Genomic DNA, 21,942 nt, shown 5'->3' with positions numbered 1-21,942 from the left:
AACAGTTTATATTTAAAAGCAAAATTGTTTGCTTTTTGAAATTTATTAATTATTATAATTATCAATATATGAGTATTAGAAATCTCCAAGGAATGGGGTAATGATCCCAGTTTTAACCCCTGTTAAAGAAATACTAGAGATTATAGAAAAGAGTTAGCAAGAGTTAGATGAGAAGATTGATTCTTGGCTGGGACCTGTAACTTCTTGGAGTCTGCGCCAGTTGCTTGGCAACTGCTCACAAAATAGAAAGCAATTAGCTGTTTTATGTGTTATTTCCAGCCATTATTTAAGGTAAGCTAACCATCTCATGGCTGTAGCTTCATTTTATTGACACAAGATCAATCTTCTCATCTATTTCTATAAAGTTATTGCACCTTATAAATGTATTATTTATTTATTCAAAGTTCAGTTTAAAGTGGGTCAGGCTCAACTTGAAAATGTTATTTCACAAAGTTTTGTGTAGCAATCAGGGTTTAGCAACATTTGAATCCCAATCCAATGAGAGTTGTTAGGTTGTTTGCTTGTTGCCAGGCTGTCAATCAAACCCTGGTCAAACCACACCCGCACAGTCCAGACGAAGCACATTAGCTGTGCTTTTGACTGTTGAGCTCTTAATGACTGAGGATATTCTACTGGATTTTAAATTTGATTGTCTTTATTCACAAATATAATGTTATAGACAAATTCCAAGTTCCCAGGGGATTTAAGAAAAGAGATATTGTGTCTCAGGATGACTAAAAATGAATATTATTCAAGAAAACTAAAAACACACAGGTCATGTTGCTCCCACTGGTTCATGAGAAGTTTGCTTACAAGTTATATGTGTTGGACTGTGAGTAGGAAGAACAAACACAGCCAAACAGGAAGTCAAACAGAGAAAAACAGGACTACCAGCTGAGAGTTTCTGCGTTGGGAGGAACAGACGACCAGAGTCTCTATGCCAGTCAGGAGACCACGTGGGTTCAGACCACAGGGTCCTGATCAGGATATTCATGTGAACCTTCCAAAATAACAGAAACACCACTGAGACACCCCCATGAGCAGCAAGACCAGCCTGTGCTGGCACACAGGGGGTGGACACAATAACAGAAACAATCAGCATGTACTGTACGTAAACATATACAGTACTGTGTGTAAACATATACAGTACTGTGTGTAAACATATACAGTACTGCAGCCCACATTCATCAGTCACATTGATCAGATCAGGAAACTTGAAGAAAATGGTCAAATGGATAATGGAAAATTAATTTAATTTCAATTTTAGCTATACCTCAACCTCACTTTCTATCCTCCTCTGGAAGTGAAGGCATATGGAATGGAAGAATTAAAGCGTACAAATAAACTCTTTCTTTATTCCACAACTCCAGTGCAAGGATGAGGCGGAGGAAAGTTGCATTAAAACCATCTTCTGCAGGAAGAAATAAATGAAACAAAAACAACAGCACAGATGGCAGTTTCAAACATCAAATGTTCTCCAACAATGTCCACAATTAAAAGTCAGATAAAAATAAAGATAATGCTGTAAAACTTCTATTATTGATTCTTGTGTCTGGCCAAACAATGCACATTGGGGCAAGCAGAAGATAAGCTATTGTCAGGTAATAAATGGCCATGGTTGGCTGTCCAGTGGACTATTATGAGTCATCTCACTTTTATGATGATGACTTTGACGAACAGCTAAATTGAATGGTCATGGGATGAAGTATGGAGGCAGAGGCAGAAAGGCAAGAAAAGTAAGTAGTTCACCCTGTGAGACAATGTACGGTACATCAGGGAACTGGTGTTGTTCCTGTGGTTCATGCTTTCAGAAGCCAGCTGTGAAGGAAAGCTCTAGGCCAAGTAAACAGAGTTGCAAACTATAGACTCAAGTGTTCCACCTGGCCAAAAATAACTGACAACATAGAATTGTTTTCTGATCTGACACCACTATAGACAGGACGATATTATGTTGTCGGTGCCTTTACAAATCATGCAAATAAATCACCTTTATGGATCATTTTGGGCACAAAAATGATTTGGTTAGTTTTAGAGACACAGTTTGAGCTAAAATAACTCGTCAACTTATTTCTGGGCGTATAGTCCAATATCACAAATGACAAATTTGCCTCAAGGGGCTTTACAATGTACACAACATTCCTCCTCCTTTAAACCCTCAGTTCACATAAGCCACTGTGAAAAAGGTCTATTACTATCACAATACAGTGTTTGTTCACCAAAACAATAATAATGCAGATGCAGATACTTCAGATGAAGTTTGGTTGGCTGATAAATTGCCCTGTAAATAAATCCCTATTGCATTTATTGCCAATAGCTAATCCATGGGGCTTGTTGCCCTATGGTCAAAATATCTACTATTTTGGAAATAAGACACAGGTTAAAAAACACAAAGATTTTCCTTTGAGGCCTGACCGTAATTTCCCACTATCACTGAAATTATACTACACCATTTTCATTATCATCATCCTGCTCCAGCCCCAAAACCATGACCGGGCAATTGAATCCTATTCAGAAAAACACTACAGCAGCTGAATTCAAGGTGTGTTAATCAGTGTAGTGTTTGGTTGGAATGAAATCCTGCAGGCCTTTCTCTGACCTACACCATGCCAAGAAAACAGAGCCGGGATCACAACAGCGCTGCCAGATCTCCCCTCTGCGGGAAACAAGAGCTCAGGTCTGTTGACTTCTCTTGGCGAGCGCCACTGATGCACTAATTCATTTGAGAACAGGGTGACAGATGACTCATCTGTCATACAACATACACACATAAACAAACACATTAAACTGGCACATGCCAACGTCAAATTGCCCCTGGATTCACTTTCTGCTGCAGCAGAGTGGTCCATTCTACTCCCTTTGGAGTTTGTTTTCACTCGAGCTTATTGCTGTTAATGATTCAAATTCAAATGACATTTAAAATAAATAAGTTAATAGTGTTTGCTAATAATTTTGGCAACCACTACAACAGGGAAGGGATTTGGTGCGTATTTAGCAGCATATTTGCATATTCTACCCATTTTCTTTTCACTCTTTAATACTATTTCAAACAGACGTACAAGGTACACTTTAGCGTCTGTGGGAGACACTCAGACACTTTCAGCTAACTCCAATGTGACACCTCCACATCAGGTGACATAATATACGGAGCAACAAAGTCTGTGTAAGGAGGGACAAGCAAACACTGACCTTTCATCCAGGTGACTGGGGTTCGTGTCACGTGTGAAAGCAATGTGACATCATCAAGAGGCTAGGTTTCTTGAGGAGTGTGTGCACTACTGCATGCTTAAAGACCAGTGTGTAGGCTTTAGTGGCATCTAGCGGTGAACCTTCGTGTACGAGAAAGGTGGCTGCGAAACTCACAGAAAACCTGAAAGGCCCTAACTAACTTAAGAGTATGAAAGGGCCCCTGATTGATTGAGCAAGGCAGAGAGGTCACATTGTAGAAAGGGAAGGACGTCCTCTATGATCAGCAAACACTTTTAGCTAACACAAGCTTTCTACTCTCTTGCCTCTTGCTTTTTCACTGATCTTTTGTGCCCATGGTACGTACCAGTTACACCATTACTCATACAATTTTGCACAACATGCTTTGCTCACCACCTGTTGTGGAAGCTAAACTGAAGCACTAACAATGGATAATAGAGTTTTGCTCCACTTCACTTTAAGATTCAACCCAACCAAAAACATAATCTTTTATCAGCACGTTAATTAATCTTTGTCAAATACTCAGCCTTCCTTTTATTCACTGAAATTTCTTCTTTGAACCTTCATGCTTCATTATCTCAGGCACGTCTGGGTAGGACCGCTTGACCATTGACAAGTATGGTGCCATCCAGCCAGCGAACTGCTGTTTGTCATTTAGCATAAGTAGGAGGAACATCACACACACACACACACACACACACACACAGAGTGTTCTCCTGAGTGATGTCATTCTTCAGCCCACAGCTGCATTGTTCACTCACACATGAAACACTTGAAAAACATACTCCTTTTATTTGTGAGCATGTGTGTGTTTATGTCTCTGTGTGTGTGTGTGTGTGTGTGTGTGTGTGTGTGTGTGTGTGTGTGTGTGTTACCACAGTGGGCTGGCTGCTTTGTGTGGGCTCCCGTAATCTCTTAGCAGGATCCCAGTGATGCAACACACATGCTGCTGTGTGAACCGAGAGATTGGATGTGTGCTTCCCACACACACGTATTTGCTCCTTGGTGTTAAACATGGATATCTACTACATCTCATCAGTCCACCAAAAAAGAGAAATCAGTATTTCTCACATTTTTACTGTATCCATCTAAAAATGACATTTGCACTGGAGGACTTCTTCTCATCCTGAATGTCTAACAATCTATTTGTGTCAGTGTGAGTTGCTAATGGACCCTTCCACAGTATTTTTACCCTCTAATGTGAGTAATATATTAAATTAATTTATTAATTATTTATTAAATAAGTAAGCCAATTAAAACCGACCAGCCAGGCTCTGCTAGACCCAGTTTAAAAATTGTAATGCTATGAATATGATTGTTCTATTCTGTTTAAAAATGACGACAATACAGTGCTGCAGGAATGAGTTCTAAAACCTGGAAATGAGTTCCCTCGGCTCAAAGTCGGGGGGATTTGAATGGGTTTTTGGAGTATAAAGGTCTGTGGTCTTAAGAAATTTGAAGTAGTTTTGCTGTGCAACATAAAACGAAAAAAAACAACAACAATTGAGACTTTAGAGGTTGTCGGGACATTAAATATCAGCACACAGAACACTTGCAGGATGTTGAACACCAAGACCTTGTTGTAGTTTATCTTTTCAATGCTGGTGATTGCAGTCAAAAAAAATCATATATCTGGTGTTCATTTCTAAACATTATTTTGCTGAAGAAAACATGTATCATAAACTTTTATTCGCCACAGAGCTAATGCAATAATCCAAAATCCAATTGGAAAAATCCGCTAGACATTTTTTCTCGAGGCAACCAGAGGATGCCAACAGAAATACATTTACAGCACTCTATATGGTTTCCAGTTCCCTCAGAGACTTTGATTGATAGTCTGTTTCCTGATTTTGTAAGCTTATAGTATTTCTAGTCAAGACTGCTCTTGTCAAATCTTATCTGTTCTGTCAGTCAGCTAGTGGCAAGTCCAAATCCAGTTCATACACGTTACACTTTAGCCTTAAAAACGTGTAAAGAAACCATCCAAATACATTATGTAATTACTAAATGATATGTATCCGTCCATTAAGCGCTTGCCTGCATGACTGTGACACTATGTGACAGATCTAATGGATTTTTTAATGTATTGATTAAGCCCTCAGTTATTTTTTTCCATGAATCCATTTGCCCATTTATTCTATCAAATGTACACCAGTATAAACAGAGAAAAACAGTATATCTTGTCATTTGAGAAACTGGCGAACAAATGTTTGGTATTTCTGCTTGTTGGCGAAAAGAAACTTACTGTATATCTATATTTTCCGGTTTAAAAAACACACTCTAACATAATATTTAGAATAGTTACTGATATAGTGTTAGGGTGAGAGACTCAGAGAAACTAAGACCAAATAGAGAGGAAACACCATAATGAAACAAGAGTCATAGCGTGACATTTTTTTTTTTGTCTCTTCCTCTTCCATCCAGATTGAATTAACACCATTTCTCATCATTAGCCCATCCTCTTTTCCTTTAGATCACTGATCACCCCATTAGGCCTACTGCATCCTCTTCTCATGACATCAATCTCATTATCCAGTCGGTCCCCGCCTCCTCATCCTCGTCCTCTTTTGTGTCCTAGTCCTCATCTTCTCTTTCTCATTCTCGGCTGGACTCTCAGCCTAAACCCCCCGACGTCCCATTAAGCTTCCTGTCATCCCAAAATAATCCCGCCAACAGGAGGGGAGAAGAGAGGAGAGGAGATGGAAGGCCAGAGAGGACAGGGAAGGAGAGGGCAGTAGAGGCTATGATATAGCTCCAGCTGAATAATGAAGGAGCGCATGAAAGGGTGAAGTGGCAGTGGGAAAAGAAGTGTAGAATAATAAACAGAAATGTGCATGAGACAAAAAACGTGTGCAGATGGATAATTAACATTCCTCTACACCCAAGCCATTATATATTTACATTTTCACAACTTGTGTTTTTTTTAGCACGGAGGGTTCATCTCATCTGCGTAACTGTGACTCTGCTGGTTTCTCTTGGCTGGGTTGTTTTTCACTGTATAGTCCCACAACACAATGTTAATAGATAGTTAGGCAATAGGCATAGATGTGGTGCAAAATTGGCCCCTTTCCATGCAAAAAAGTCTGATTCACAAACACCAGCACCAAAAGACACACCCAGTAGAGTGAAAATTATTTGCATCTCCAGAGAGCTGGTGGTAACTGAAGCACATTTATAAGGGGTGTCACACACAGACTTTCCAGTGATATGGCAGGAGTGATTGTAGCCAGGCGTTGCAATAGTGCATCATCCATTCACAGTATCCATCCATTAATTTTTTCGCCTGGATGGAGTCAGCCACAGTCAGTATATGCAGTAGCCCTGAAGTCCATTTGATTTAACCCGAGAGAAAGAGCGACAGATAAAACAGAGAAAAGGGGAAATAGGGAGTGGAGTGTCTGCCAACATTTTGATACTGGCATTTTAGACATAAGTCAGTGGATTCGCTAAATCTCTGCAAATCCCTCTTCTCAAGTTGAACATTGGTGAATTTTAGTAATTTGAGACACTGACCCATAGCAATGTGTGACATTGCTGACCTTTTGATGGAAGAGGGCAAAAAAAAAAAAAGGAGGGAAAAAAAAAAAAAAAAAAAATTATTTCCCTTTTTAAAAAAAATATAAAAATTATAAAAAAAAAAAAAAAAAAAAAAAAAAAAAAAACACCCCCAAAAATTGTTTTTTTTTAAAAAAAAAAAAAAAAAAAATAAAAAAAAAAAAAAAAAAAAAAATTTTTAAAAAAAAATTATTTTTTCTCTCCCCTAATATCACCTGTGCTGTTGTCACGGGGGGAAGTTTGATTTTATTTAAGCATGCTTTTACTTTGAATTTGCTGTGTTTTTGTCTTATTTATTATTGCATGCTTTTATTTTGAAGTGTGTTTGTGTTACGTTGGTTTTACTTCCCCACCGGAGACATACCTTAATCAAGCATAAGGACTTACACCTGGCACCCAGAGAGGGGAGTGACTGTTCTTGGATAAAAAGGACACTGGAAGATACCCGGGGGCACGAGGGAGGACACAGAGGGCACGAGGGAGGACACGGAGGTCACAACGGGCCGGACAGCAGGAAGCAGACAGAGAGACAGAGCAGATCATCGCACTGGAAGAGGTCTGAAGAGACACCGGAGCAAACACCGACCGTTAGCGGCTATAATTGGGAGAAGGTAAAACTTCTCCCTCCCGCGTAAGTCCCGTTTCAGACCGGTGTTTGTGTAGTGTGTAATATATAAAGTTGTGCCTTGTTAAAGGACATTGACTGGCCCTGAGTTTCCCTCGACAGGCTGCCGAAGAGCGGAGCCAGGTGAAGAGCAGGTGGTCGCCACCAGAGACCCGCGACTGCCGTTGTTGACCCCCCACTCCATCCGTGCCACATTATTTTAGCTGGGTTTTAGTTGTTTGTGTTCTTTGTTTAGTTTATTTGAAGGTAGAGCTTTTAGTTGTTTTTACTTATTTTAAAATAAATTGTGTTCAACTGTGTTCCACTGGCTGTACTCATTGTTTTAAAAATAACACTGTTTACTGCTCTCCCCCGACATAAAAGAACCTGTTTACCCTAACTTTAATTTGGTGATCCTAAGAGGTCCTAGGCCTCAGTTAAACCTAGGTGGCGTTGTCGGCACTTGTGTTTTAATTTATCCACCCTTAGCACGGCTCACATTTTGGCGTTGTCGGCAGGACCGGGTACAGAGAGCAGTGTGGTGTATTTTAAAACAGTGAATATGATGATGCCTGTATATCCTGGTGCCCCTTGGCTGCCAAAGTTTAAAGGACCAAATTGTGACCTGAAATATCATGACTGGAAGGAGCAAATACAGGGCTTACTTGGAGCGCAAGAGCTAGCAGAGGCCAGAAAAATTGACATTGTGTTGGGTGCGTTAGCTGGGGAAGCCAAACGGCAGGTCAGTGTTTTAGAGGATGACGAAAGGGATAGAGTACGCAAAATCTTTCTGTATTTGGACTCTCTATATGGAGACAGAACCCCCGCCCCAGTGTTAAGGTCTCAGTTTTTTAGTTGTGTCCAAAGACCAGACGAGACTGTGCCCTCATTCATTCTAAGACTAAGAGAGCTGTATTGCAGGTTGCGGCAACATGACCCTGATGGAACTCCCCCTGACACAGTCCTGCGAGACCAGCTGCTGTTGGGGCTGCGTGAAAGTTCCCTGGCTCAGGCCCTGAAGGTCTATGCCCGCCGTAACCCTGATGAAACTTTTTCTGCACTCAGACAGGAGGCGCTGCTGCTTGATACAGAACATGGGAACCCCCAACCGGAGGTAATCTGTGCTTCTGTGTATAAACCAAATGTGCCTCCTCCATCACAGGACACCAGCTGGAGAGAGACCCTGAAAAGAGAGATCATGGAAGACGTGAAATCTCAGATGACCGGACTGACCCAGGAACTGTTGCGAGAGATTAAACCGCTCCTTCAACCAGCTGTTATTGCACCACAGCCCCTAATACAGCCCTATAGGGAGCGACAACGATCAGTTTCCCAGACGAACACCTGGGATGAGCAAGGTAGGCCCATTTGCCGCCAATGCAGACAAGCCGGCCACATAGCTAGATTTTGTAGGAGGCCAACTACTGCTCGGCAGGCTTTAAACTAGCTTTCCCTGCTGCTGAGGTCCGAGGGGCAGGGGTTGAAAGTACAACAGAAGAAAACGGGCCCACTGAAGCATTTATTGGAAGGTGTCCAACTATAGACGTAAACATTGAAGGAGTTACACTGTCGGGGCTATTAGACACGGGGTCCCAGGTCACCTTAATGCAGCAAAGCCTCTTTGAGCAACATTTTACCCAAGCTAAGCTTGGAAAGGCTCCTATAGTTTTTAAGTTACAGGCCGCAAATGGCCTGGAGATCCCTTATACGAGCTATGCCGTATTAGATCTGGAGCTAGAGGGTGCTAAGATACCTGGAAGAGGAATTGTGATTGTGAAGGATGAACACTGTACACACCCACTCATCATTGGAATGAATGTTGTTACTGCTTGTTGGACTGTTTTTTTTAAATGTCCCAGAGGGTCTGTTCCCCCCCACAGACGTTACAGAGACAGCGGGTTTGGAGGGATGCATTTGCTACATGCAGACACATTGAGGCTACCATGACAGAGGACGGGATGTTGGGGTACGTGCGGCCAGCCAGCCGACGGGTCATCAAAATTCCCCCAAAGAGTGAAGTACTGGTGTGGGGTCGGGCTCGGATGAGCCTGGGGGGAAAAGATTACTGTGCCCTAATTGAAGCGCTGCCTGAGACTTGCAGTGTGAGGGTGGCCAGGACCCTAGCAGTGATAAGAAATGGCAGAGTCCCTGTGAGAGTTTTTAACCCACACCCCTACTGTTTGATGCTAGATCGGTACCAGAAGCTTGGCAAACTGTCCCGGGTGGATGAAGCGGATGTACATGGAGCCTGCGACCTTAACCTGTCCCTTGAAGGTGATTGTGTTGTTGGAGTGACACTGGTAAATGCTGCAGTTGACGAGGAGGACCAGAAGCTGCCGATAGGGGTGAGTGAACTCTCCAACAGGCCTGATCTGTCTGAGCAGCAACAGGAGGAGCTGCGCGCCCTGCTGCTGAAATGGCAGAAGGTGTTTGCACAGCACAATGAGGACTTCGGACGTACAGACCTGGTACAACATCGCATCCATACTGGTGATGCACCACCTATCCGAGAACGACATCGACCTCTTCCCCCTGCCATGTATAAAGAGATGAAATCCCTACTCTCAGGTATGCTGGAGCAAGGTGTCATTAAAGAGAGCTGTAGCCCATGGGCGGCACCCATAGTACTGGTGAGAAAAAAAGATGGCAGTTGGAGATTCTGTGTGGATTACAGGAAGTTAAATGCAATAACTCATAAAGATGCATTTCCCCTGCCCAGGATTGAAGAAACCTTGACCAGTCTGACCAGAGCAGAATGGTTTTCTACTCTTGACTTAGCCAGTGGCTATTGGCAAGTTGAGATGGACACCCAAGACCAGGAGAAGACCGCCTTCACCACACCGCTGGGGCTGTATGAATTTGAGCGTATGCCCTTCGGCCTGTGCAATGCGCCAGCTACCTTCCAACGTCTGATGCAACAATGTTTAAATGGCCAATTGTCAGAATCCTTACTGGTTTATTTGGATGACATTATCATTTATTCACCTGACTTTTCCTCCCATCTACAGCAGCTAGATGAGGTGTTTAACAAACTGTGGCGGCATGGCTTGAAACTGCGCCTGGATAAGTGCAAACTCCTGCAGAAGGAAGTGAAATTCCTGGGCCATGTGGTGGACCAAAAAGGGGTGAGTCCTGATCCAGACAAAATCTCAGCCGTAAAAGACTGGCCCATCCCCACCACTGTAAGACAGGTACGAGCCTTCCTTGGCTTAGCTGGCTATTACAGACGCTTCGTTTCTGGCTTTGCAAAGATTGCACGCCCCCTCAACCAACTGCTGACAGGCATCCCTGCTGATAAAAAGTCGCAAATCCGAAAGGTACAGTGGTCCTCAGAGTGCCAGACATCCTTTGATCACCTGAAAGCAGCTTTAACACAAACACCTGTTTTGGCATATGCTGATTACTCCCTGCCATTCCTCGTTTACACAGATGCCAGTAATCATGGTTTGGGAGCAGTCTTGGCCCAGGTCCAACAAGGGCGAGAACGAGTGATAGCCTATGCCAGTCGCAGCCTACACCCAACAGAGCGGAATGATGCAAATTATAGCTCTTTCAAACTAGAGCTCCTGGCTCTTAAGTGGGCAGTAACCGAGAAATTTAAAGACTATCTGACTGGAGCCCGATTCACGGTGTACACTGACAATAACCCTGTGGCCCACTTACAGACAGCTCGCCTGGGTGCCGTGGAACAGCGCTGGGTCGCACAGCTTGCCTCCTTCGATTATGACATCAAGTACCGCTCAGGTAAAAGTAATGTAAATGCAGATGCCCTGTCTCGGTTCCCAATTAACCCACTGACTGCAGATGCCTCATGTGAAAACCTTGAGCTGGAAACCGTTCCAGTCACGGCAGCCATTGAACTGACCCCTGAGGGAGGTGAAGAGGAGTGGACAGGCAGAGAGTGGGAGGAGGCACAAGCTGGTGATGCGGACCTTCAAATCATTAAGAGGTATGTGGAAACCCAAATGATACCGACGAGACCAGAGCGCCTGACATTGTCCCTTAGAGCCCAGAGACTGTTGCAACAAAAGCGAAAACTTCAGGTTAAAAGCAAAATACTGTGTCGTAAAATGATTGACCCGCACACACACGAAGTGTGTTTCCAGATTGTGTGTCCAGAATCTAGGAGCCAAGAAGTTTGGAAGAGGATCCATGAAGCCGCTGCCCATGCTGGTGTGGAGAGAACCCTAAACCGGATCCGTCAGCGGTTCTATTGGCCTGATATGGAGAGGGAGGTACGTCAGTTGCAGCAGGGTTGTGTTGCCTGTAACCTGCAGCGAGACAGGGTGGAGCCTAAGGCCCCCCTAAATCCATTCACAGTATCCTACCCCTTAGAAGTGGTGGGGTTGGACTTTTTGTCCTTAGGTCGGCCCACAGACACCTACCAGAACATTCTTGTTGCTACTGATCTGTTTACCCGTTTTTCTTGGGCTATTCCCACTCGAGATCAAACAGCTCAGACTACAGTAAAGGCCCTGTGGACCCATGTGATCCAACCATTTGGTTGCCCCGCCCGTTTCCATTCTGACCAGGGACCTAATTTCGAATCTGCACTTATGAAACAATTTTGTGATACCTATGGTATAACTAAAAGCCGCACAACTCCCTACCATCCCGCAGGAAATGGCAGTGCAGAGCGTTTTAATCAGACCTTGTTAAATATGCTCCGCTCTTTAGAGACGTCTAAGCAATCTCACTGGCCCGACTATCTGCCCGAACTGACACACGCCTATAATAACACCACACACAGTGCGACTGGGTATACCCCTTCCTTCCTCATGTTTGGGCGACACCTGCGACTTCCTGTTGATGTAGGATTAGGTGTAGGTCCCCAACAGATGAGGCACGATGTAGGTGGGTGGGTACAAGACCACCAGCAGAAACTGTCCTTAGCTTATAGCCTGGCTAAACAAAGAATAGAGAGTGCAGCCACCCAGAACAAGCAGCACTATGACAAGAGGGCCAAAGCGTTACCACTTTTACCGGGGGAAAGGGTGTGGGTGCGAGATAGGAACAGACGAGGGGCAGGAAAGTTGTGTACTTGGTGGGACCCAGAGCCATGGGTGGTGTTGGAGCAGGTGGGGGATACAGGGGTTGTGTACAAGATTCAGCCAGAGAAGGGTGGCAGAATACAAAATATCCATAGGAACTCACTTAAGGTGTGTACAGTACCCCCAACCGAAGTCCCGCTACCAACCACTGAGCCGGTTGTCCAGATGCAGGGACCCATCCAGCCCATGATCTACGGGTTCCTTCCAGCACCGGTAGCCATACCGCCTGTGAATGTGGAACCTGAGGGTGCCCTACGATGCTCCACCAGGGTAAACTTTGGACAAACTCCAGTCCGTTATAGAGACTCATAACATGTTGCAGGGACTGCTAACTTTAAAGTGTGGGGAGATGTCACGGGGGGAAGTTTGATTTTATTTAAGCATGCTTTTACTTTGAATTTGCTGTGTTTTTGTCTTATTTATTATTGCATGCTTTTATTTTGAAGTGTGTTTGTGTTACGTTGGTTTTACTTCCCCACCGGAGACATACCTTAATCAAGCATAAGGACTTACACCTGGCACCCAGAGAGGGGAGTGACTGTTCTTGGATAAAAAGGACACTGGAAGATACCCGGGGGCACGAGGGAGGACACAGAGGGCACGAGGGAGGACACGGAGGTCACAACGGGCCGGACAGCAGGAAGCAGACAGAGAGACAGAGCAGATCATCGCACTGGAAGAGGTCTGAAGAGACACCGGAGCAAACACCGACCGTTAGCGGCTATAATTGGGAGAAGGTAAAACTTCTCCCTCCCGCGTAAGTCCCGTTTCAGACCGGTGTTTGTGTAGTGTGTAATATATAAAGTTGTGCCTTGTTAAAGGACATTGACTGGCCCTGAGTTTCCCTCGACAGGCTGCCGAAGAGCGGAGCCAGGTGAAGAGCAGGTGGTCGCCACCAGAGACCCGCGACTGCCGTTGTTGACCCCCCCACTCCATCCGTGCCACATTATTTTAGCTGGGTTTTAGTTGTTTGTGTTCTTTGTTTAGTTTATTTGAAGGTAGAGCTTTTAGTTGTTTTTACTTATTTTAAAATAAATTGTGTTCAACTGTGTTCCACTGGCTGTACTCATTGTTTTAAAAATAACACTGTTTACTGCTCTCCCCCGACATAAAAGAACCTGTTTACCCTAACTTTAATTTGGTGATCCTAAGAGGTCCTAGGCCTCAGTTAAACCTAGGTGGCGTTGTCGGCACTTGTGTTTTAATTTATCCACCCTTAGCACGGCTCACATTTTGGCGTTGTCGGCAGGACCGGGTACAGAGAGCAGTGTGGTGTATTTTAAAACAGTGAATATGATGATGCCTGTATATCCTGGTGCCCCTTGGCTGCCAAAGTTTAAAGGACCAAATTGTGACCTGAAATATCATGACTGGAAGGAGCAAATACAGGGCTTACTTGGAGCGCAAGAGCTAGCAGAGGCCAGAAAAATTGACATTGTGTTGGGTGCGTTAGCTGGGGAAGCCAAACGGCAGGTCAGTGTTTTAGAGGATGACGAAAGGGATAGAGTACGCAAAATCTTTCTGTATTTGGACTCTCTATATGGAGACAGAACCCCCGCCCCAGTGTTAAGGTCTCAGTTTTTTAGTTGTGTCCAAAGACCAGACGAGACTGTGCCCTCATTCATTCTAAGACTAAGAGAGCTGTATTGCAGGTTGCGGCAACATGACCCTGATGGAACTCCCCCTGACACAGTCCTGCGAGACCAGCTGCTGTTGGGGCTGCGTGAAAGTTCCCTGGCTCAGGCCCTGAAGGTCTATGCCCGCCGTAACCCTGATGAAACTTTTTCTGCACTCAGACAGGAGGCGCTGCTGCTTGATACAGAACATGGGAACCCCCAACCGGAGGTAATCTGTGCTTCTGTGTATAAACCAAATGTGCCTCCTCCATCACAGGACACCAGCTGGAGAGAGACCCTGAAAAGAGAGATCATGGAAGACGTGAAATCTCAGATGACCGGACTGACCCAGGAACTGTTGCGAGAGATTAAACCGCTCCTTCAACCAGCTGTTATTGCACCACAGCCCCTAATACAGCCCTATAGGGAGCGACAACGATCAGTTTCCCAGACGAACACCTGGGATGAGCAAGGTAGGCCCATTTGCCGCCAATGCAGACAAGCCGGCCACATAGCTAGATTTTGTAGGAGGCCAACTACTGCTCGGCAGGCTTTAAACTAGCTTTCCCTGCTGCTGAGGTCCGAGGGGCAGGGGTTGAAAGTACAACAGAAGAAAACGGGCCCACTGAAGCATTTATTGGAAGGTGTCCAACTATAGACGTAAACATTGAAGGAGTTACACTGTCGGGGCTATTAGACACGGGGTCCCAGGTCACCTTAATGCAGCAAAGCCTCTTTGAGCAACATTTTACCCAAGCTAAGCTTGGAAAGGCTCCTATAGTTTTTAAGTTACAGGCCGCAAATGGCCTGGAGATCCCTTATACGAGCTATGCCGTATTAGATCTGGAGCTAGAGGGTGCTAAGATACCTGGAAGAGGAATTGTGATTGTGAAGGATGAACACTGTACACACCCACTCATCATTGGAATGAATGTTGTTACTGCTTGTTGGACTGTTTTTTTTAAATGTCCCAGAGGGTCTGTTCCCCCCCCACAGACGTTACAGAGACAGCGGGTTTGGAGGGATGCATTTGCTACATGCAGACACATTGAGGCTACCATGACAGAGGACGGGATGTTGGGGTACGTGCGGCCAGCCAGCCGACGGGTCATCAAAATTCCCCCAAAGAGTGAAGTACTGGTGTGGGGTCGGGCTCGGATGAGCCTGGGGGGAAAAGATTACTGTGCCCTAATTGAAGCGCTGCCTGAGACTTGCAGTGTGAGGGTGGCCAGGACCCTAGCAGTGATAAGAAATGGCAGAGTCCCTGTGAGAGTTTTTAACCCACACCCCTACTGTTTGATGCTAGATCGGTACCAGAAGCTTGGCAAACTGTCCCGGGTGGATGAAGCGGATGTACATGGAGCCTGCGACCTTAACCTGTCCCTTGAAGGTGATTGTGTTGTTGGAGTGACACTGGTAAATGCTGCAGTTGACGAGGAGGACCAGAAGCTGCCGATAGGGGTGAGTGAACTCTCCAACAGGCCTGATCTGTCTGAGCAGCAACAGGAGGAGCTGCGCGCCCTGCTGCTGAAATGGCAGAAGGTGTTTGCACAGCACAATGAGGACTTCGGACGTACAGACCTGGTACAACATCGCATCCATACTGGTGATGCACCACCTATCCGAGAACGACATCGACCTCTTCCCCCTGCCATGTATAAAGAGATGAAATCCCTACTCTCAGGTATGCTGGAGCAAGGTGTCATTAAAGAGAGCTGTAGCCCATGGGCGGCACCCATAGTACTGGTGAGAAAAAAAGATGGCAGTTGGAGATTCTGTGTGGATTACAGGAAGTTAAATGCAATAACTCATAAAGATGCATTTCCCCTGCCCAGGATTGAAGAAACCTTGACCAGTCTGACCAGAGCAGAATGGTTTTCTACTCTTGACTTAGCCAGTGGCTATTGGCAAGTTGAGATGGACACCCAAGACCAGGAGAAGACCGCCTTCACCACACCGCTGGGGCTGTATGAATTTGAGCGTATGCCCTTCGGCCTGTGCAATGCGCCAGCTACCTTCCAACGTCTGATGCAACAATGTTTAAATGGCCAATTGTCAGAATCCTTACTGGTTTATTTGGATGACATTATCATTTATTCACCTGACTTTTCCTCCCATCTACAGCAGCTAGATGAGGTGTTTAACAAACTGTGGCGGCATGGCTTGAAACTGCGCCTGGATAAGTGCAAACTCCTGCAGAAGGAAGTGAAATTCCTGGGCCATGTGGTGGACCAAAAAGGGGTGAGTCCTGATCCAGACAAAATCTCAGCCGTAAAAGACTGGCCCATCCCCACCACTGTAAGACAGGTACGAGCCTTCCTTGGCTTAGCTGGCTATTACAGACGCTTCGTTTCTGGCTTTGCAAAGATTGCACGCCCCCTCAACCAACTGCTGACAGGCATCCCTGCTGATAAAAAGTCGCAAATCCGAAAGGTACAGTGGTCCTCAGAGTGCCAGACATCCTTTGATCACCTGAAAGCAGCTTTAACACAAACACCTGTTTTGGCATATGCTGATTACTCCCTGCCATTCCTCGTTTACACAGATGCCAGTAATCATGGTTTGGGAGCAGTCTTGGCCCAGGTCCAACAAGGGCGAGAACGAGTGATAGCCTATGCCAGTCGCAGCCTACACCCAACAGAGCGGAATGATGCAAATTATAGCTCTTTCAAACTAGAGCTCCTGGCTCTTAAGTGGGCAGTAACCGAGAAATTTAAAGACTATCTGACTGGAGCCCGATTCACGGTGTACACTGACAATAACCCTGTGGCCCACTTACAGACAGCTCGCCTGGGTGCCGTGGAACAGCGCTGGGTCGCACAGCTTGCCTCCTTCGATTATGACATCAAGTACCGCTCAGGTAAAAGTAATGTAAATGCAGATGCCCTGTCTCGGTTCCCAATTAACCCACTGACTGCAGATGCCTCATGTGAAAACCTTGAGCTGGAAACCGTTCCAGTCACGGCAGCCATTGAACTGACCCCTGAGGGAGGTGAAGAGGAGTGGACAGGCAGAGAGTGGGAGGAGGCACAAGCTGGTGATGCGGACCTTCAAATCATTAAGAGGTATGTGGAAACCCAAATGATACCGACGAGACCAGAGCGCCTGACATTGTCCCTTAGAGCCCAGAGACTGTTGCAACAAAAGCGAAAACTTCAGGTTAAAAGCAAAATACTGTGTCGTAAAATGATTGACCCGCACACACACGAAGTGTGTTTCCAGATTGTGTGTCCAGAATCTAGGAGCCAAGAAGTTTGGAAGAGGATCCATGAAGCCGCTGCCCATGCTGGTGTGGAGAGAACCCTAAACCGGATCCGTCAGCGGTTCTATTGGCCTGATATGGAGAGGGAGGTACGTCAGTTGCAGCAGGGTTGTGTTGCCTGTAACCTGCAGCGAGACAGGGTGGAGCCTAAGGCCCCCTAAATCCATTCACAGTATCCTACCCCTTAGAAGTGGTGGGGTTGGACTTTTTGTCCTTAGGTCGGCCCACAGACACCTACCAGAACATTCTTGTTGCTACTGATCTGTTTACCCGTTTTTCTTGGGCTATTCCCACTCGAGATCAAACAGCTCAGACTACAGTAAAGGCCCTGTGGACCCATGTGATCCAACCATTTGGTTGCCCCGCCCGTTTCCATTCTGACCAGGGACCTAATTTCGAATCTGCACTTATGAAACAATTTTGTGATACCTATGGTATAACTAAAAGCCGCACAACTCCCTACCATCCCGCAGGAAATGGCAGTGCAGAGCGTTTTAATCAGACCTTGTTAAATATGCTCCGCTCTTTAGAGACGTCTAAGCAATCTCACTGGCCCGACTATCTGCCCGAACTGACACACGCCTATAATAACACCACACACAGTGCGACTGGGTATACCCCTTCCTTCCTCATGTTTGGGCGACACCTGCGACTTCCTGTTGATGTAGGATTAGGTGTAGGTCCCCAACAGATGAGGCACGATGTAGGTGGGTGGGTACAAGACCACCAGCAGAAACTGTCCTTAGCTTATAGCCTGGCTAAACAAAGAATAGAGAGTGCAGCCACCCAGAACAAGCAGCACTATGACAAGAGGGCCAAAGCGTTACCACTTTTACCGGGGGAAAGGGTGTGGGTGCGAGATAGGAACAGACGAGGGGCAGGAAAGTTGTGTACTTGGTGGGACCCAGAGCCATGGGTGGTGTTGGAGCAGGTGGGGGATACAGGGGTTGTGTACAAGATTCAGCCAGAGAAGGGTGGCAGAATACAAAATATCCATAGGAACTCACTTAAGGTGTGTACAGTACCCCCAACCGAAGTCCCGCTACCAACCACTGAGCCGGTTGTCCAGATGCAGGGACCCATCCAGCCCATGATCTACGGGTTCCTTCCAGCACCGGTAGCCATACCGCCTGTGAATGTGGAACCTGAGGGTGCCCTACGATGCTCCACCAGGGTAAACTTTGGACAAACTCCAGTCCGTTATAGAGACTCATAACATGTTGCAGGGACTGCTAACTTTAAAGTGTGGGGAGATGTCACGGGGGGAAGTTTGATTTTATTTAAGCATGCTTTTACTTTGAATTTGCTGTGTTTTTGTCTTATTTATTATTGCATGCTTTTATTTTGAAGTGTGTTTGTGTTACGTTGGTTTTACTTCCCCACCGGAGACATACCTTAATCAAGCATAAGGACTTACACCTGGCACCCAGAGAGGGGAGTGACTGTTCTTGGATAAAAAGGACACTGGAAGATACCCGGGGGCACGAGGGAGGACACAGAGGGCACGAGGGAGGACACGGAGGTCACAACGGGCCGGACAGCAGGAAGCAGACAGAGAGACAGAGCAGATCATCGCACTGGAAGAGGTCTGAAGAGACACCGGAGCAAACACCGACCGTTAGCGGCTATAATTGGGAGAAGGTAAAACTTCTCCCTCCCGCGTAAGTCCCGTTTCAGACCGGTGTTTGTGTAGTGTGTAATATATAAAGTTGTGCCTTGTTAAAGGACATTGACTGGCCCTGAGTTTCCCTCGACAGGCTGCCGAAGAGCGGAGCCAGGTGAAGAGCAGGTGGTCGCCACCAGAGACCCGCGACTGCCGTTGTTGACCCCCCCACTCCATCCGTGCCACATTATTTTAGCTGGGTTTTAGTTGTTTGTGTTCTTTGTTTAGTTTATTTGAAGGTAGAGCTTTTAGTTGTTTTTACTTATTTTAAAATAAATTGTGTTCAACTGTGTTCCACTGGCTGTACTCATTGTTTTAAAAATAACACTGTTTACTGCTCTCCCCGACATAAAAGAACCTGTTTACCCTAACTTTAATTTGGTGATCCTAAGAGGTCCTAGGCCTCAGTTAAACCTAGGTGGCGTTGTCGTTTTTTTATTTCCCCCCTTCCCCCCCCCCCCCCACCCCCCAAAATAAAAAAATGGTGAAAACGAAAATGAAAATAATTGTTATTAATGTGTACGGCACTTGTGTCTTTAATAATTATTTTATTTTTTTTTTTTTAAGGGAAAAAGAAAAAAAGAAAAAAAAAAACACCAAAAACCCCCAAAAAAAAAAAAAAGCCATCCTTAGCACAATGGTGCTCACCTTCTTCACTGGGACAGGGAGGGGAAAAGGGGGGGGGGGAGGGGGGGGGCGCTTCCCCCCCTGTTTTTGTTAATTAAAAAAGGAGGGAAAAAAAAAAAAAAAAAAAAAAAAAATAAAAAAAAACCCCTAAAAAAAAAAAAAAAAAAAAAAAAAAAAAAAAAAAAAAAATATAAATAGGGTTAACTTAAACCCCAAAAAAAAAAAAAAAAAAAAAAAAAAAACAAAAAAAAAACAAAACCCCCCTTTAAAAAAAAAAAAAAAATAAAAAAATAACCACCCCTCCCTCTTTCTTCCCCTCTCCCTTTTCTCTCCCTTTTTTTTTAACCACCTTGGATTTAATAATTAAAAAAAAAAATAAAAAATTTTTGGGGCCTTCCCCCACCCCAAAAAAAAAAACCAAAAAAAAAAAAAAAAAAAAAAAACCAAAAAAAAAAGGGGGGGGGGAAGAAGGAGGGTTATTTTTTTTTTATCTTTTACTGCCAAAAACAAGTAAAAACAAAGAGATCATTAATTGTATTATTATATTTGAAATATATATACTGAATGATGATGGTTTAATAATTTTATATTAGTTTTTACCTATTTTTTGGGGCCCCTGTCGGTCTTGGGCCCTTGGAATTGCCCTGGTTGTCACCATCTTCAACACTCATTGAAACCAGAAAATCAAATAAATTCTGGCAATAAGATCAAAACCTGGGTGGAACTGAGGTGAAAAAGTGTTTTCCTGCTCACTGCAGGTTTGCTTGACCACTTCAATGTACAGTGATTTTGGGCATACACCATGTGACAGCGGCACCCTGGGTTCAGCTCAGGATCAGTGCCTTTTTTCTGTTTTTTCTTCCACAACAGAGAATAATGTCTCAATCCAATAAGTCTACAATTATAGAGGCAGTAAGATATACATACAACATTCCATATGTATATGTTTTGCCATGATATACAGAGGTGTATAAAGTACTTGAAAAAAAATAACTAAGTAAAAGTACAAATACCATAACTGAAAATGACTTTGGTAAAAGTTAATGTCACCCATAAGAAAATCACTTGAGTAAAAGTCTTAAAGTAGCTCACATTAAACGTACATAAGTATCAAAAGTATCTTGTGAAAAAATATCCTCAAGTATCAAAAGTACAAGTGCAAGTAAAGTACAAAGTATTTTTACAGTACGCATAAAAAGAAGCAAAACAACTCCCCTTGTGTTTCTTGAGGTTGGATCTGGTGGCACTTTGGTAGGCACAAGAGGCACTTCATTCTGTATGTTTTAGGATTTTCCCCCATCCCAAAGTAGCCAAACATTGTTGCCAGGTATGACCACGGCGGGTGACTGTCGTCTTCTACCGAAGGAGATGCTTTCAGTGTGGTAACGTCTTCCGTGTCTTCCTCATCAACGTTAACCGTGGAGGTAGCCATGTTGATCTCCGCCGCCCACCGCATCCCGCCCTTACCTCTAATCTTCGCGAGAGTACTGTACGTTGTTCTTCTCGTCCTCTCGGACACGCCCATTCCAGATAATTCTTTGATGATTAATTATATTTCAATTTTAATTTGTAACGAGGTGGCAAATGTCAAAGTAACGGAGTAAAAGTATATTTTTTAACTTTTAAATGTAGTAGAGTAAAAGTAAAAGTCTTGATTAAAAAAAACTCAAGTAAAGTACAGATCCTCAAAAAAACTACTGTACTAATACTACACTAAGTAGTGTAACGAAGTACATCTACTTCGTTACTATACACCTCTGATGATATGTATTCAGGTTATGTTTCATGCAGTAGCTAGAAGCCATACAGGTGTGAGTCCATCAGTGCAACGGAAAGCACCATGAAATAGTTGCACTGAGTTGGATGGGAATGCATGGAGTAAATTGTCTGCCTGTGAAGCATGTGGAGCATGGAAGGCAAGGTATGGAACAAATTTCTGCTCTCGCACTGTCACATGGATAGTAACATGATTATTTTGAGCAATGGGTCAGGAGCTTGGTGTTACTTTCTGTAAGCAACTACAACTTCATTCATGCAGGTGAAAGTCTGCAAGTGAGCTCAGACTTACTCAGACAGGATGAGTGTTGATGTGAGCCTCAAGACGTCTCGACGTGTGACTCTCTGATGTCACAAATGAGCTCACACAAAAACTTCCTTCATTCCTTCTGCTGTTGTCTAGATTTTTCATGACAGCTGAGAAAGTGGGAATTATGTCTAGAAGGAAAAGAAGCAGAAAATAAATAATGGCTGATGTTGATGCTGTTTAATTTCAGTGTGTCCCATGACATCTGTCTGGGGCTTGACTGTTTTTCAAAGCATGTACTTAATGAATCATCTATGATATCCATATTGCTTATCTC

At 44.5% G+C, this 21,942-nt stretch overlaps 1 protein-coding gene across 1 annotated transcript; it reads left to right on the top strand.

The window, feature by feature from the left end:
* Positions 1-17,470: 17,470 nt before the first annotated feature.
* Positions 17,471-18,907, top strand: LOC127352422 (uncharacterized protein K02A2.6-like). The gene has a single exon (XM_051380782.1). The coding sequence runs from the start codon at positions 17,702-17,704 to the stop codon at positions 18,506-18,508; it is 807 nt and encodes a 268-aa protein (XP_051236742.1). The 5' UTR covers positions 17,471-17,701; the 3' UTR covers positions 18,509-18,907.
* The last annotated feature ends 3,035 nt before the right edge of the window (positions 18,908-21,942 follow it).

The sequence above is a fragment of the Dicentrarchus labrax genome, unplaced genomic scaffold (assembly GCF_905237075.1).
Source record: "Dicentrarchus labrax unplaced genomic scaffold, dlabrax2021, whole genome shotgun sequence".
Classification (NCBI taxonomy): domain Eukaryota; kingdom Metazoa; phylum Chordata; class Actinopteri; family Moronidae; genus Dicentrarchus; species Dicentrarchus labrax.
This window is presented reverse-complemented; position numbering and strand designations above follow the sequence as displayed.

What these genes read in the sequence shown, in the direction of transcription:
- LOC127352422 (XM_051380782.1), top strand. Translation starts at nt 17,702, where the DNA reads ATGAAACAATTTTGTGATACCTATGGTATAACTAAAAGCCGCACAACT.